At 48.7% G+C, this 14,016-nt stretch overlaps 1 protein-coding gene across 3 annotated transcripts in view; it reads left to right on the plus strand.

Annotated features, from left to right (window-relative positions):
- The window catches only part of galns (galactosamine (N-acetyl)-6-sulfatase), a 108,375-nt gene that overhangs the window by 1,968 nt on the left and 92,391 nt on the right, over positions 1 to 14,016 (plus strand). For all 3 annotated transcript variants that reach the window (XM_078210490.1, XM_078210492.1, XM_078210491.1), the window contains exons 2-3: positions 1,272 to 1,395; positions 11,107 to 11,181. In XM_078210490.1, the coding sequence (XP_078066616.1) occupies positions 1,272 to 1,395; positions 11,107 to 11,181 (199 nt within the window). The remainder of the gene's footprint in view (positions 1 to 1,271; positions 1,396 to 11,106; positions 11,182 to 14,016) is intronic.

Genomic DNA, 14,016 nt, shown 5'->3' on the forward strand with positions numbered 1-14,016 from the left:
CCCGCCCCCTCCCCCTCAGCACCACCGCCCCCTCCCCCCAGCACGCCCGCCCCCTCCCCCCCAGCGCCCCCGCCCCCTCCCCCCCAGCGCCCCCGCCCCCTCCCCCCCAGCACCCCCCCGTGCCCCCTCCCCCTCCAGCACCCCCCCGTGCCCCCTCCCCCTCCAGCACCCCCCCCAGTGCACCCTCCCCCTCCAGCGCCCCCTCCCCCTCCAGTGCCCCCTCCCCCCAGCACGCCCGCCCCCCCCAGCACGCCCGCCCCCACAGCACGCCCGCCCCCCCTCCCCCCCAGCGCCCCCCCCCCACACCACGACCGCCCCCCCCAGCACACCCGCCCCCTCCCCCCCAGCACCCCCTCTCCCCCCAGCACCCCCTCCCCCCCAGCACTCCCTCCCCCCCAGCACGCCCGCCCCCTCCCCCCAGCGCCCCCTCCCCCCCAGCGCCCCCTCCCCCCCAGCGCACGCGCCCCCCATCCCCCCAGCGCACGCGCCCCCTCCCCTCAGCGCGCGCACCCCATTCCCCCCAAACTGTGCACAGACTCCAGGTGCGGTCTCACCAAGACTCTGTGCAATTGCGGCGAAATGTCTTTTCTCCCACACTCACATCCCCTTGTGACGATGGCTAATTTACTATCTGCCTTCCTCATTGCTGCATCTGCACACTAACCTTTAATGACTCATGAACAAAGTCTCTCTTTGGAGGCTCTCCCCCTGCCGGCCGGCTCTCTGTCAGCGCATTCCCGCTTCTCTCCCTCTGTTGGTCCGTTCCCACTTAAAGCTAAAGTTTATTTATTAATGTCACAAGTAGGCTTACATTAACACTGCAATGAAGTTACTGTGAAAATCCCCTAATCGCCACACTCCGGCGCCTGTTTGGTTACACTGAGGGAGAATTTAGCATGGCCAATCCACCTAACGAACACGTCTTTCAGACTGTGGGAGGAAACCGGAGCACCCAGTGGAAACCCACCTAGACACGGGGAGAACATGCAGACGTCGCACAGACAGTGACCCAAGCCGGGAATCGAACCCGGGTCCCTGGTGCTGTGAGGCAGCAGTGCTAACCACTGTGCTGCTTCTCTCCCTGAAGGCTCTCTCAGTGCGTTCCCGCTTCTCCCCCTGTGGGCTCCTACCTCTCCCCGTGTGGTGTCGCCTTTCCAAAGTCTGTTTTTTGTGTACAGATTCCTAAATCTAGAAACTGAAAGTGTTTGCTGAGGTAAAGATTGAGGCATAAGGGAGTGAAAATCAACTCAGTTCTCTCTGTTTCACTGCAGATGGGCTGGGGGGACCTGGGAGTCTTCGGGGAGCCTACCAGAGAGACCCCAAACTTAGACCAAATGGCTGCAGAAGGAATGCTCTTCCCAAACTTCTATGCTGCCAACCCGCTGTGCTCTCCATGTAAGTGACATGTTTGCCAATATTAAAGCCATACAGCAGTAACTGTTAAAGAAAGTTTTAAAAATAAAAGGCTTGCATCAGTGTAGAACTGTTCATGATCTCACAATCTTCCAAAGCACTTTACAGGCACTGAGGCACAAAATAAACAATAGAAGCTGTAGACCATTTGGCCCTTCAAATCTGCTCCACCTTTCAATATGGTCATGGCTGATCTTTGCCTCAGTGACACTCTCCCATCCACTCCTGTTATTCCTTGATTCCCTGATAGACCAAAACATAAGAACATAAGAAATAGGAGCAGGAGTAGGCCATCTAGCCCCTCGAGCCTGCCCCGCCATTCAATAAGATCATGGCTGATCTGACGTGGATCAGTACCACTTACCCGCCTGATCCCCATAACCCTTAATTCCCTTACCGATCAGGAATCCATCCATCCGCGCTTTAAACATATTCAGCGAGGTAGCCTCCACCACCTCAGTGGGCAGAGAATTCCAGAGATTCACCACCCTCTGGGAGAAGAAGTTCCTCCTCAACTCTGTCTGAAACCGACCCCCCTTTATTTTGAGGCTGTGTCCTCTAGTTTTAACTTCCTTACTAAGTGGAAAGAATCTCTCCGCCTCCACCCTATCCAGCCCCCGCATTATCTTATAAGTCTCCATAAGATCCCCCCTCATCCTTCTAAACTCCAACGAGTACAAACCCAATCTCCTCAGCCTCTCCTCATAATCCAAACCCCTCATCTCCGGTATCAACCTGGTGAACCTTCTCTGCACTCCCTCCAATGCCAATATATCCTTCCTCATATAAGGGGACCAATACTGCACACAGTATTCCAGCTGCGGCCTCACCAATGCCCTGTACAGGTGCATCAAGACATCCCTGCTTTTATATTCTATCCCCCTCGCGATATAAGCCAACATCCCATTTGCCTTCTTGATCACCTGTTGTACCTGCAGACTGGGCTTTTGCGTCTCATGCACAAGGACCCCCAGGTCCCTTTGCACGGTAGCATGTTTTAATTTGTTTCCATTGAGATAGTAATCCCATTTGTTATTATTAAAACATCTGTCCTTCAGTCTTGAATATACACAACACTGGCACATTCATAAGAACATAAGAACATAAGAAATAGGAGCAGGAGTAGGCCATCTAGCCCCTCGAGCCTGCCCCGCCATTCAATAAGATCATGGCTGATCTGACGTGGATCAGTACCACTTACCCGCCTGATCCCCATAACCCTTAATTCCCTTACCGCTCAGGAATCCATCCATCCGCGCTTTAAACATATTCAGCGAGGTAGCCTCCACCACCTCAGTGGGCAGAGAATTCCAGAGATTCACCACCCTCTGGGAGAAGAAGTTCCTCCTCAACTCTGTCTTAAACCGACCCCCCTTTATTTTGAGGCTGTGTCCTCTAGTTTTATCTTCCTTACTAAGTGGAAAGAATCTCTCCGCCTCCACCCTATCCAGCCCCCGCATTATCTTATAAGTCTCCATAAGATCCCCCCTCATCCTTCTAAACTCCAACGAGTACAAACCCAATCTCCTCAGCCTCTCCTCATAATCCAAACCCCTCATCTCCGGTATCAACCTGGTGAACCTTCTCTGCACTCCCTCCAATGCCAATATATCCTTCCTCATATAAGGGGACCAATACTGCACACAGTATTCCAGCTGCGGCCTCACCAATGCCCTGTACAGGTGCATCAAGACATCCCTGCTTTTATATTCTATCCCCCTCGCAATATAGGCCAACATCCCATTTGCCTTCTTGATCACCTGTTGTACCTGCAGACTGGGCTTTTGCGTCTCATGCACAAGGACCCCCAGGTCCCTTTGCACGGTAGCATGTTTTAATTTGTTTCCATTGAGATAGTAATCCCATTTGTTATTATTTCCTCCAAAGTGTATAACCTCGCATTTATCAACGTTATACTCCATTTGCCATATCCTCGCCCACTCACTCAGCCTGTCCAAATCTCTCTGCAGATCTTCTCCGTCCTCCACACGATTCACTTTTCCACTTATCTTTGTGTCGTCTGCAAACTTCGTTACCCTCCACTCCGTCCCCTCCTCCAGATCATCTATATAAATGGTAAACAGTTGCGGCCCGAGTACCGATCCCTGCGGCACGCCACTAGTTACCTTCCTCCAACCGGAAAAACACCCATTTATTCCGACTCTTTGCTTCCTGTCGGATAGCCAGTCCCCAATCCACTTTAACACACTACCCCCAACTCCGTGTGCCCTAATCTTCTTCAGCAGCCTTTTATGGGGCACCTTATCAAACGCCTTTTGGAAATCCAAAAACACCGCATCCACCGGTTCTCCTCCATCAACCGCCCTCGTCACATCTTCATAAAAATCCAACATGTTCGTCAAGCACGACTTTCCCCTCATGAATCCATGCTGCGTCTGATTGATCGAACCATTTCTATCCAGATGCCCTGCTATCTCCTCTTTAATAATGGATTCCAGCATTTTCCCTACTACAGACGTTAAGCTGACCGGCCTATAGTTACCCGCCTTTTGTCTCCTTCCTTTTTTAAACAGCGGCGTAACATTAGCCGTTTTCCAATCAACCGGCACTACCCCAGAATGCAACGAGTTTTGATAAATAATCACTAACGCATCCACTATTACCTCTGACATTTCTTTCAATACCCTGGGATGCATTCCATCCGGACCCGGGGACTTGTCCACCTTCAGTCCCATTAGTCTACCCAGCACTGCCTCTCTGGTAACATTAATCGTATTAAGTATTTCTCCTGCTGCCAACCCTCTATCGTTAATATTTGGCAAACTATTTGTGTCCTCCACCGTGAAGACCGACACAAAAAACGTATTTAAAGACTCAGCCATATCCTCATTTCCCACTATTAACTCCCCCCTCTCGTCCTCCAAGGGTCCAACATTCACTCTAGCCACTCTATTCCTTTTTATATATTTATAAAAACTTTTACTATCATTTTTTATATTAATTGCTAGCCTAGCTTCATAGTCTATCCTTCCTTTCTTTATCGCTTTCTTAGTCTCTCTTTGTTGTTTCTTAAATTTTTCCCAATCACTTGTTTCTCCACTATTTTTGGCCACTCTGTACGCAGCTGTTTTTATTTTAATACTCTCCTTTATTTCCTTCGTTATCCACGGCTGGTTCTCCCTTTTCTTACAATCCTTGTTTTTTGCTGGAATATACTTTTGCTGAGAACTGAAAAGGATCTCCTTAAAAATCCTCCACTGTTCCTCAGCTATCCTACCTGCCAGCCTGCTCTCCCAGTCTACCTTAGCCAATTCATCCCTCATCCTATCATATTTCCCTCTGTTCAAACAGAGGACACTGGTTTGAGACCAAACTTTCTCCTCTTCCATCTGAATCAGAAATTCGACCATATTGTGGTCACTAGACCCAAGAGGGTCCTTCACAATAAGATCCTTAATTCTACCTACCTCGTTACACAATACCAGATCCAAAATAGCTCGTTCCCTCGTCGGTTCCGTAACATGCTGTTCAAGGAAACTATCCCGACAGCATTCTAAGAACTCTTCCTCCATTCCACCCTTACCGACTTGAGTCTGCCAGTCAATGTGCATGTTGAAGTCCCCCATGATTATTGCCGTTCCGTTTTTACACGCATCCCTTATCTGCTTGTTTACAGCCCTCCCTACCTCAACATTATTATTTGGGGGCCTATATACCACACCCACTAGCCCTCTTGGTTGAGAATGTTACAGTGAGGGGTGTGGGATATATCAGTGTTACAGTGAGGGGTGTGGGGTATATCAGAGGGTTACACTGAGGGGTGTAGGATACATCAAAGTGTTACAGTTAGGGGTGTGGAGTTCAACCCAGATAAGTATGAGGTGGTTCATTTTGGCAGGTCAAATAGGATGGCGGAATATAATAATGGTAGGACTCTTGGCAGAGTGGAAGATCAGAAGGATCTTGGGGTCCGAATTCATAGGACGCTCAAAGCAGCTGTGCAGGTTGAGGCTGTGGTTAAGAAGGCGTATGGTGTGCTGGCCTTCATCAATCGAGGAATTGAGTTCAGGAGTCGTGAGATAATGTTGCAGCTATATAGGACCCTGGTCAGACCACACTTGGAGTACTGTGCTCAGTTCTGGTCGCCTCATTACAGGAAGGATGTGGAAGCCATTGGAAGGGTGCAGGGGAGATTTACAAGTATGTTGCCGGGGTTGGGGGGCATGCCTTATGAGGATAGGTTGAGTGAGCTCGGCCTTTTCTCCTTGGAGAGATGAAGGATGAGAGGTGACCTGATAGAGGTGTATAAGATGTTGAGAGGTATTGATCGAGTGGACAGTCAGAGGCTTTTTCCCAGGGCTGAAATGGTTGCCACAAGAGGACACAGGTTTAAGGTGCTGGGGAGTGGGTACAGAGGAGATGTCAGGGGTAAGTTTTTCACTCAGAGGGTGGTGGATACGTGGAATGAGCTGACAGCAACGGTGGTGGAGGTGGATTCGATAGGGTCTTTTAAGAGACTTTTAGATAAGTACATGGAACTTAGTAAGATAGAGGGTTATAGGTAAGCCTAGTAATCGCTAAGGTAGGGACATGTTCGGCACAACTTTGTGGGCTGAAGGGCCTGTATTGTGCTGTAGTTTTTCTATGTTTCTATGTATATCAGAGTGTTACACTGAGGGGAGTGGGATATATTAGAGTGTTACAATGAAGGGTGTGGGATATATCAGTGTTAGAATGAGAGATGTTGTGTATATTAGAGTGTTACAGTGAGGGGTGTAGGATGTATCAGAGTGTTATACTGAGGGGTGTAGGGTATATCAGTGTTACACTGAGGGTGTGGGGCATATCAAGAGTTTTACAGTGAGGGGTGTGGATATATCAGGGTTATAGTGAGGGGTGTGAAGTAGTGTGGGGTATGTTAGAGTGTTACAGTGAGGGGTGTGAAGTATATCAGTGTTACACTGAGGGGTGTGGGGTATATCAGAGTGTTTCAGTGAAAGATGTGGGATATATCAGGGTTATAGTGAGGGGCATATCAGAGTGTTACAGTGAGAGGTGTGAGGTATATCAGAGTGTTACTGTGAGGTGTGGGGTGTATCAGAGTGTTACAGTGAGGGGTGTGGGATATATCACTGTGTTACAGTGAGGGGTGTGGGATATATCAGTGTGTTACAGTGAGGGATGTGGGGTATATCAGAGTGTTACAGTGAGGGATGTGGGGTATATCACTGTGTTACAGTGAGGGGTGTGGATATATCAGGGTTATAGTGAGGGGTGTGAAGTAGTGTGGGGTATGTTAGAGTGTTACAGTGAGGGGTGTGAAGTATATCAGTGTTACACTGAGGGGTGTGGGGTATATCAGAGTGTTTCAGTGAAAGATGTGGGATATAGAACATAGAACATTACAGCGCAGAACAGGCCCTTCGGCCCACGATGTTGCACCGACCAGTTAAAAAAAAAACTGTGACCCTCCAACCTAAACCAATTTCTTTTCGTCCATGAACCTATCTACGGATCTCTTAAACGCCCCCAAACTAGGCGCATTTACTACTGATGCTGGCAGGGCATTCCAATCCCTCACCACCCTCTGGGTAAAGAACCTACCCCTGACATCGGTTCTATAACTACCCCCCCTCAATTTAAAGCCATGCCCCCTCGTGCTGGATTTCTCCATCAGAGGAAAAAGGCTATCACTATCCACCCTATCTAAACCTCTAATCATCTTATATGTTTCAATAAGATCCCCTCTTAGCCGCCGCCTTTCCAGCGAAAACAATCCCAAATCCCTCAGCCTCTCCTCATAGGATCTCCCCTCCATACCAGGCAACATCCTGGTAAACCTCCTCTGCACCCTCTCCAAAGCCTCCACATCCTTCCTGTAATGTGGGGACCAGAACTGCACACAGTACTCCAAGTGCGGCCGCACCAGAGTTGTGTACAGTTGCAACATAACGCTACGACTCCTAAATTCAATCCCCCTACCAATAAACGCCAAGACACCATATGCCTTCTTAACAACCTTATCTACTTGATTCCCAACTTTCAGGGATCTATGCACACATACACCTAGATCCCTCTGCTCCTCCACACTATTCAAAGTCCTCCCGTTAGCCCTATACTCAACACAACTGTTATTCCTACCAAAGTGAATTACCTCACACTTCTCCGCATTAAACTCCATCCGCCACCTCTCGGCCCAACTTTGCAACCTGTCTAAGTCTTCCTGCAGACTACGACACCCTTCCTCACTGTCTACCACACCACCGACTTTGGTGTCATCAGCAAATTTGCTAATCCACCCAACTATACCCTCATCCAGATCATTAATAAATATTACAAACAGCAGTGGCCCCAAAACAGATCCCTGAGGTACACCACTTGTAACCGCACTCCATGATGAATATTTACTATCAACCACCACCCTCTGTTTCCTATCCGCTAGCCAATTCCTGATCCAATTTCCTAGATCACCCCCAATCCCATACATCTGCATTTTCTGCAGAAGCCTACCATGGTGAACCTTATCAAACGCCTTACTAAAATCCATATATACCACGTCCACTGCCTTGCCCCCATCCACCTCCTTGGTCACTTTCTCAAAAAACTCAATAAGGTTAATAAGGCACGACCTACCTGCCACAAAACCATGCTGACTATCACCTATCAATTCATTACTCTCCAAATAACTATAAATCCTATCCCTTATAATTTTTTCCAACATCTTGCCGACAACAGAAGTGAGACTCACCGGTCTATAATTCCCGGGGAAGTCTCTGTTCCCCTTCTTAAACAATGGGACAACATTCGCTAACCTCCAATCTTCTGGTACTATACCAGAGGCCAACGACGACCTGAAGATCAGAGCCAGAGGCGCTGCAATCACTTCTCTTGCCTCCCAGAGAATCCTTGGATAAATCCCATCCGGACCAGGGGATTTATCTATTTTCAGACCCTCCAGAATATCCTGCACATCCTCCTTATCAACTGTAATACTGTCTATTCTACTCCCTTGCAACCCAGTGTCCTCCTCAGCTATATTCATGTCCCCTTGCGTGAACACCGAAGAGAAATATTGGTTCAATGCTTCACCAATCTCCTCCGGTTCCACACATAACTTCCCTCTGCCATCTATAACTGGCCCTAAACTTGCCCTAACCAACCTTCTGTTCTTGACATACCTATAGAACGCCTTAGGATTCTCTTTAACCCTATCCGCCAAAGTCTTCTCATGTCCCCTTTTAGCCCTTCTAAGCTCGCTCTTCAACTCCCTCTTAGCCAATCTAAAGCTTTCTAGTGCACTACCCGAGTGCTCACGTCTCATCAGGGTTATAGTGAGGGGCATATCAGTGTGTTACAGTGAGGGATGTGGGGTATATCAGAGTGTTACTGTGAGGTGTGGGGTGTATCAGAGTGTTACAGTGAGGACTGTGGGGTATATCAGAGTGTTACAGTGAGAGGTGTGAGGTATAGCAGAGTGTTACTGTGAGGTGTGGGGTGTATCAGAGTGTTACAGTGAGGACTGTGGGGTATATCAGAGTGTTACAGTGAGGGGTGTGGGATATATCACTGTGTTACAGTGAGGGGTGTGGGATATATCAGTGTTACAGTGAGGGATGTGGGGTATATCAGAGTGTTACAGTGAGGGGTGTGGGATATATCACTGTGTTACAGTGAGGGGTGTGGGATATATCAGTGTGTTACAGTGAGGGGTGTGGGGTATATCAGAGTGTTACAGTGAGGGATGTGGGGTATATCAGAGTGTTACAGTGAGGGATGTGGGGTATATCAGAGTGTTACAGTGAGGGGTGTGGGGTATATCAGAGTGTTACAGTGAGGACTGTGGGGTATATCACTGTGTTACAGTGAGGGATGTGGGGTATATCAGTGTGTTACAGTGAGGGGTGTGGGATATATCACTGTGTTACAGTGAGGGATGTGGGGTATATCACTGTGTTACAGTGAGGGATGTGGGGTATATCAGTGTGTTACAGTGAGGGGTGTGGGATATATCACTGTGTTACAGTGAGGGGTGTGGGATATATCAGTGTGTTACAGTGAGGGATGTGGGGTATATCAGTGTGTTACAGTGAGGGGTGTGGGGTATATCAGTGTGTTACAGTGAGGGGTGTGGGGTATATCAGAGTGTTACAGTGAGGGGTGTGGGATATATCAGAGTGTTACAGTGAGGGATGTGGGATATATCACTGTGTTACAGTGAGGGGTGTGGGATATATCACTGTGTTACAGTGAGGGGTGTGGGATATATCACTGTGTTACAGTGAGGGATGTGGGGTATATCAGTGTGTTACAGTGAGGGGTGTGGGGTATATCAGAGTGTTACAGTGAGGGGTGTGGGGTATATCAGTGTGTTACAGTGAGGGATGTGGGATATATCAGTGTGTTACAGTGAGGGGTGTGGGATATATCAGAGTGTTACAGTGAGGGATGTGGGATATATCACTGTGTTACAGTGAGGGATGTGGGATATATCACTGTGTTACAGTGAGGGATGTGGGATATATCACTGTGTTACAGTGAGGGGTGTGGGATATATCACTGTATTACAGTGAGGGATGTGGGATATATCACTGTGTTACAGTGAGGGATGTGGGATATATCACTGTGTTACAGTGAGGGGTGTGGGATATATCACTGTGTTACAGTGAGGGGTGTGGGATATATCACTGTGTTACAGTGAGGGATGTGGGATATATCACTGTGTTACAGTGAGGGGTGTGGGATATATCACTGTGTTACAGTGAGGGGTGTGGGATATATCACTGTGTTACAGTGAGGGATGTGGGATATATCACTGTGTTACAGTGAGGGGTGTGGGATATATCACTGTGTTACAGTGAGGGATGTGGGATATATCACTGTGTTACAGTGAGGGATGTGGGATATATCACTGTGTTACAGTGAGGGGTGTGGGATATATCACTGTGTTACAGTGAGGGATGTGGGATATATCACTGTTACAGTGAGGGATGTGGGATATATCACTGTGTTACAGTGAGGGGTGTGGGATATATCACTGTGTTACAGTGAGGGGTGTGGGATATATCAGTGTGTTACAGTGAGGGATGTGGGGTATATCAGAGTGTTACTGTGAGGTGTGGGGTGTATCAGAATGTTACAGTGAGGGATGTGGGAAGTCAAAGAGTTACATTGAATGGTACACTGGAGTGGGGATATCAGAACATGGGACGGCATGGTGTCACAGTGGTTAGCATTGCTGCCTCACAGCACCAGGGATCCGGGTTCAATTCCACACTCAGGTCACTGTGTGGAGTTTGCACGTTCTCCCCGTATCTGCGTAGGTTTCCTCCGGGTGCTCCAGTTTCCTCCCACTGTCCAAAGATGTGCGGGTTAGGTGTATTGGCCATGCTATGTTGCCCCTTAGTGTCAGGGGGACTAGCAGGGTAGACACTTGGGGTTATGGGGATAGCGCCTGGGTGGGATTGTGATTGGTGCTGACTCGATGGGCCGAATGGACTCCTGCACTGCAGGGTTCTATGATATGTGATGTGGGCTATTTTGGGTGTTCCATGTGGGGCTTATTGGTTTAATCTGAGGGGTGTTGTAGACCTTGCAATAGGTACAGATGCTTCATCAATTCAAACAGATGAGGATTGCTGACTTCTCTGCTGTTTCAAATGCACTGTCAGCAATTCTTTTTAAAATGAATGTAAATTGAATGAAGTATTGCCCTTGTTTCTCCTCACTCCACAGCCCGTGCTGCATTACTAACTGGCCGTCTCCCGATCAGAAACGGTTTCTACACCACGAATGCCCATGCTCGAAATGGTAAGTGTCAGTCCACAATGTGGCACACAGAAATATTCCAGACAATTGGGAGGGGGGAGGGGGGGTGGGGGCGGGGGGGGGGGGGGGGGAGGCGGTGGAGGACGGTAGAGGAGGGTGTGTGTGTGTGTGCATGTTGGTTTGTGTGTGTGTGCATGTCGGTGTGTGTTGCGCGTGTGTATGTGCACACAAGCCCACACATGTGAGCAAACTTGTGTCATAAAATATGAGCCTAGTTGCGAGAGTTTGTGTGAGGAGAGAGTCATCCTGGATGCATGTGTCAGAGAAAGTGAGACTGTGCAGGAGGGAGTTGTTTGTGTAAATGAGATGGAACAGCTTGGGCATGTGTGATACACCCAGTGTAAGTTATACACGATCAGTGTGTGTGAGACACTGTCAGTCAGTGTGTGTGAGAGACAGTCAGTCAATGTGTGTGAGAGACAGTCAGTCAATGTGTGTGAGAGACTGTCAGTCAATGTGTGTGAGAGACTGTCAGTCAGTGTGTATGAAAGACAGTCAGTGTGTGTGACAGACACTCAGTCAGTGTGTGAGACAGTCAGTGTGTGTCTGTGAGACACTGTCGCTGTGCGTGTGAGACAGTGAGTCAGTGTTGTGAGACTGTGTGTGAGACACTCAGTCGGTGTGTGTGAGAGACACTCAGTCAGTGTGTGTGTGTGTGAGACACTGTCAGTCAGTGTCTGTGAGACACTCAGTGTATGTGTGTGTGAGACTCTCAGTCAGTGTGTGTGAGACACAGTGTGTGACAGACACAGTAAGTCAGCCTGTTTGAGACACAGGTAAGTCAGTGTGTGTGAGTGATGCACCATCAATCGAGCAAAGACTAGTTTGTATGCAAGAACAAATAGGCTTTTATTAGCAAAAGACTTGGAGCACACCCATGCCGATGAACTGGTCCAGACTGAGGCGGGGGGTGGGGAGCAGTCGCCTTTATACCTGGACCGGGGGGGGAGGAGTCTCGGGTAGGGCCGGCAGGGATGTGTCCAGACATGTCACATATACAGGTAATAAGCTAACAGTGGTTTACCACAGTGAGACACTGTCACTGGCTGTTGGGTGGCCTACAGTAAACCCCCAACATTGTGACTACACCCTTCCTATTCCTGAGCTCTACCGATATTGCCTCGCTGTATGAGCCCTCCAAGGTGTCCTCCTGCAGTACAGCTGTGATATTCTCCTTATCCAGCAGTGCAACTCCCCCACCCCTTTTACATCCTCCTCTATCCTGCCTGAAACATCTGTATCCTGGAATGTTAAGCTGCCAATCCTGTCCTTCCCTTAACTAAGTCTCTGTAATAGCAACAACATCATAGTTCCTAGTACTAATCCAAGCTCTAAGTTCATCTGCCTTACCTGTTACACTCCTCGCATTGAAACAGATGCACTTCTGTCCACCAGATCCTCTTCAACCTCACCCTGTCTGCTCTTTCTCTGAGTCTTACTGGCCCTACTCTCCAATTCCCTCTCAGTTAATTCACCTTTGCTTTGATTCCCACCCCCCTGCCAAACTAGTTTAAATCCTCCCGTGTGACATGAGCAAACCTCCCGGCCAGAATATTTATGTCCTTCCAGTTTAGATGCAACCCATCCTTCTTGTACAGGTCCCACCTTCCCCTGAAGAGACCCCAATGGTCCAGATATCTGAAACCCTCCCTCCTACACCAGCTGTTTAGCCACGTGTTGAGCTGCACTATCTTCCTATTTCTAGCCTCACTGGCACGTGGCACAGGGAGTAATCCTGAGATTACAACCCTCGAGGTCCTGCTTTTTAACTTTCTACCTAACTCCCTAAACTGCTGCTGCAGGACCTCATCACTCTTCCTGCCTATGTCATTTGTACCAATATGTACCACACCCACTGGCTGTTCACCCTCTCCTTTCAGAATGCTTTCTGTCCATTCAGAGACATCCTGGACCATGGCACCAGGGAGGCAACATCCCATCCTGGAGTCTCTTTCACGTCCACAGAAACACCTATCTGTGCCCCTGACTATGGAGTCTCCTATAACTCTAGTGCTCTTTGCCCCTCCCTGCTAAACAACAGAGCCAGCCGTGGTTCCACTGTTCTGCGGTCTGCAATGAGGTGCACTTCCTGCAGATGTAGTCCGACCAGTTTTGTCCCTTTCCATAACTACTTTAAAATTAATAGAACTATGGTCACTGGTTCCAAAGTGCTCCCCCACTATCGCCTCAGTCACTCGCCCTGCCCTATTTCCCAATAGTAGGTCAAGCTTTGCCCTTTCCTGAGTAGGACCCTCCGCATACTACCTGAGGAAACTTTCCTGAACACACTTAACAAATTCCACCCCATCTAAGCCCCTAACACAATGGAAGTCCCAGTCTATGTTAGGAAAATTAAAATCCCCTACTGTGATATCCCTATTACTCCTGCAAGTCTCCCCAGTCTCCCTGCATTTTGTTCTTCTAATTCCTGTTGACTATTTGGGGGCCTATAGTACAACCCTAATAAGGTCACCATCCCCTTCTTATTGCTTTGTTCCACCCACAAAGCCTCGCTGGATGATCCCTCGGTTATTCCATCTCTGACTACTGCCGTGATGCTCTCCTTAATCAAAAAAGCAACTCGCCCTCCTCTCTTTCCTGCACCTCTGTCCCGCCTAAAGCCCCTGTACCCTGGAACATTAAGCTGCCAGTCCTGTCCCTCCCTTAGCCATGTTTCAGTTATGGCTATAATATCCCAGTCCCACGTACCTATCCATGCCCTGAGTTCATCGGCCTTACCTGTCAGCCTCTTGCATTGAAATAGATGCAATTTGATCCAACAGGTTCTCCTCGCTCCCTGCCGGGCTCCTGCCTATC

The sequence above is a fragment of the Mustelus asterias genome, chromosome 4, assembly GCF_964213995.1.
Source record: "Mustelus asterias chromosome 4, sMusAst1.hap1.1, whole genome shotgun sequence".
NCBI lineage: Eukaryota > Metazoa > Chordata > Chondrichthyes > Carcharhiniformes > Triakidae > Mustelus > Mustelus asterias.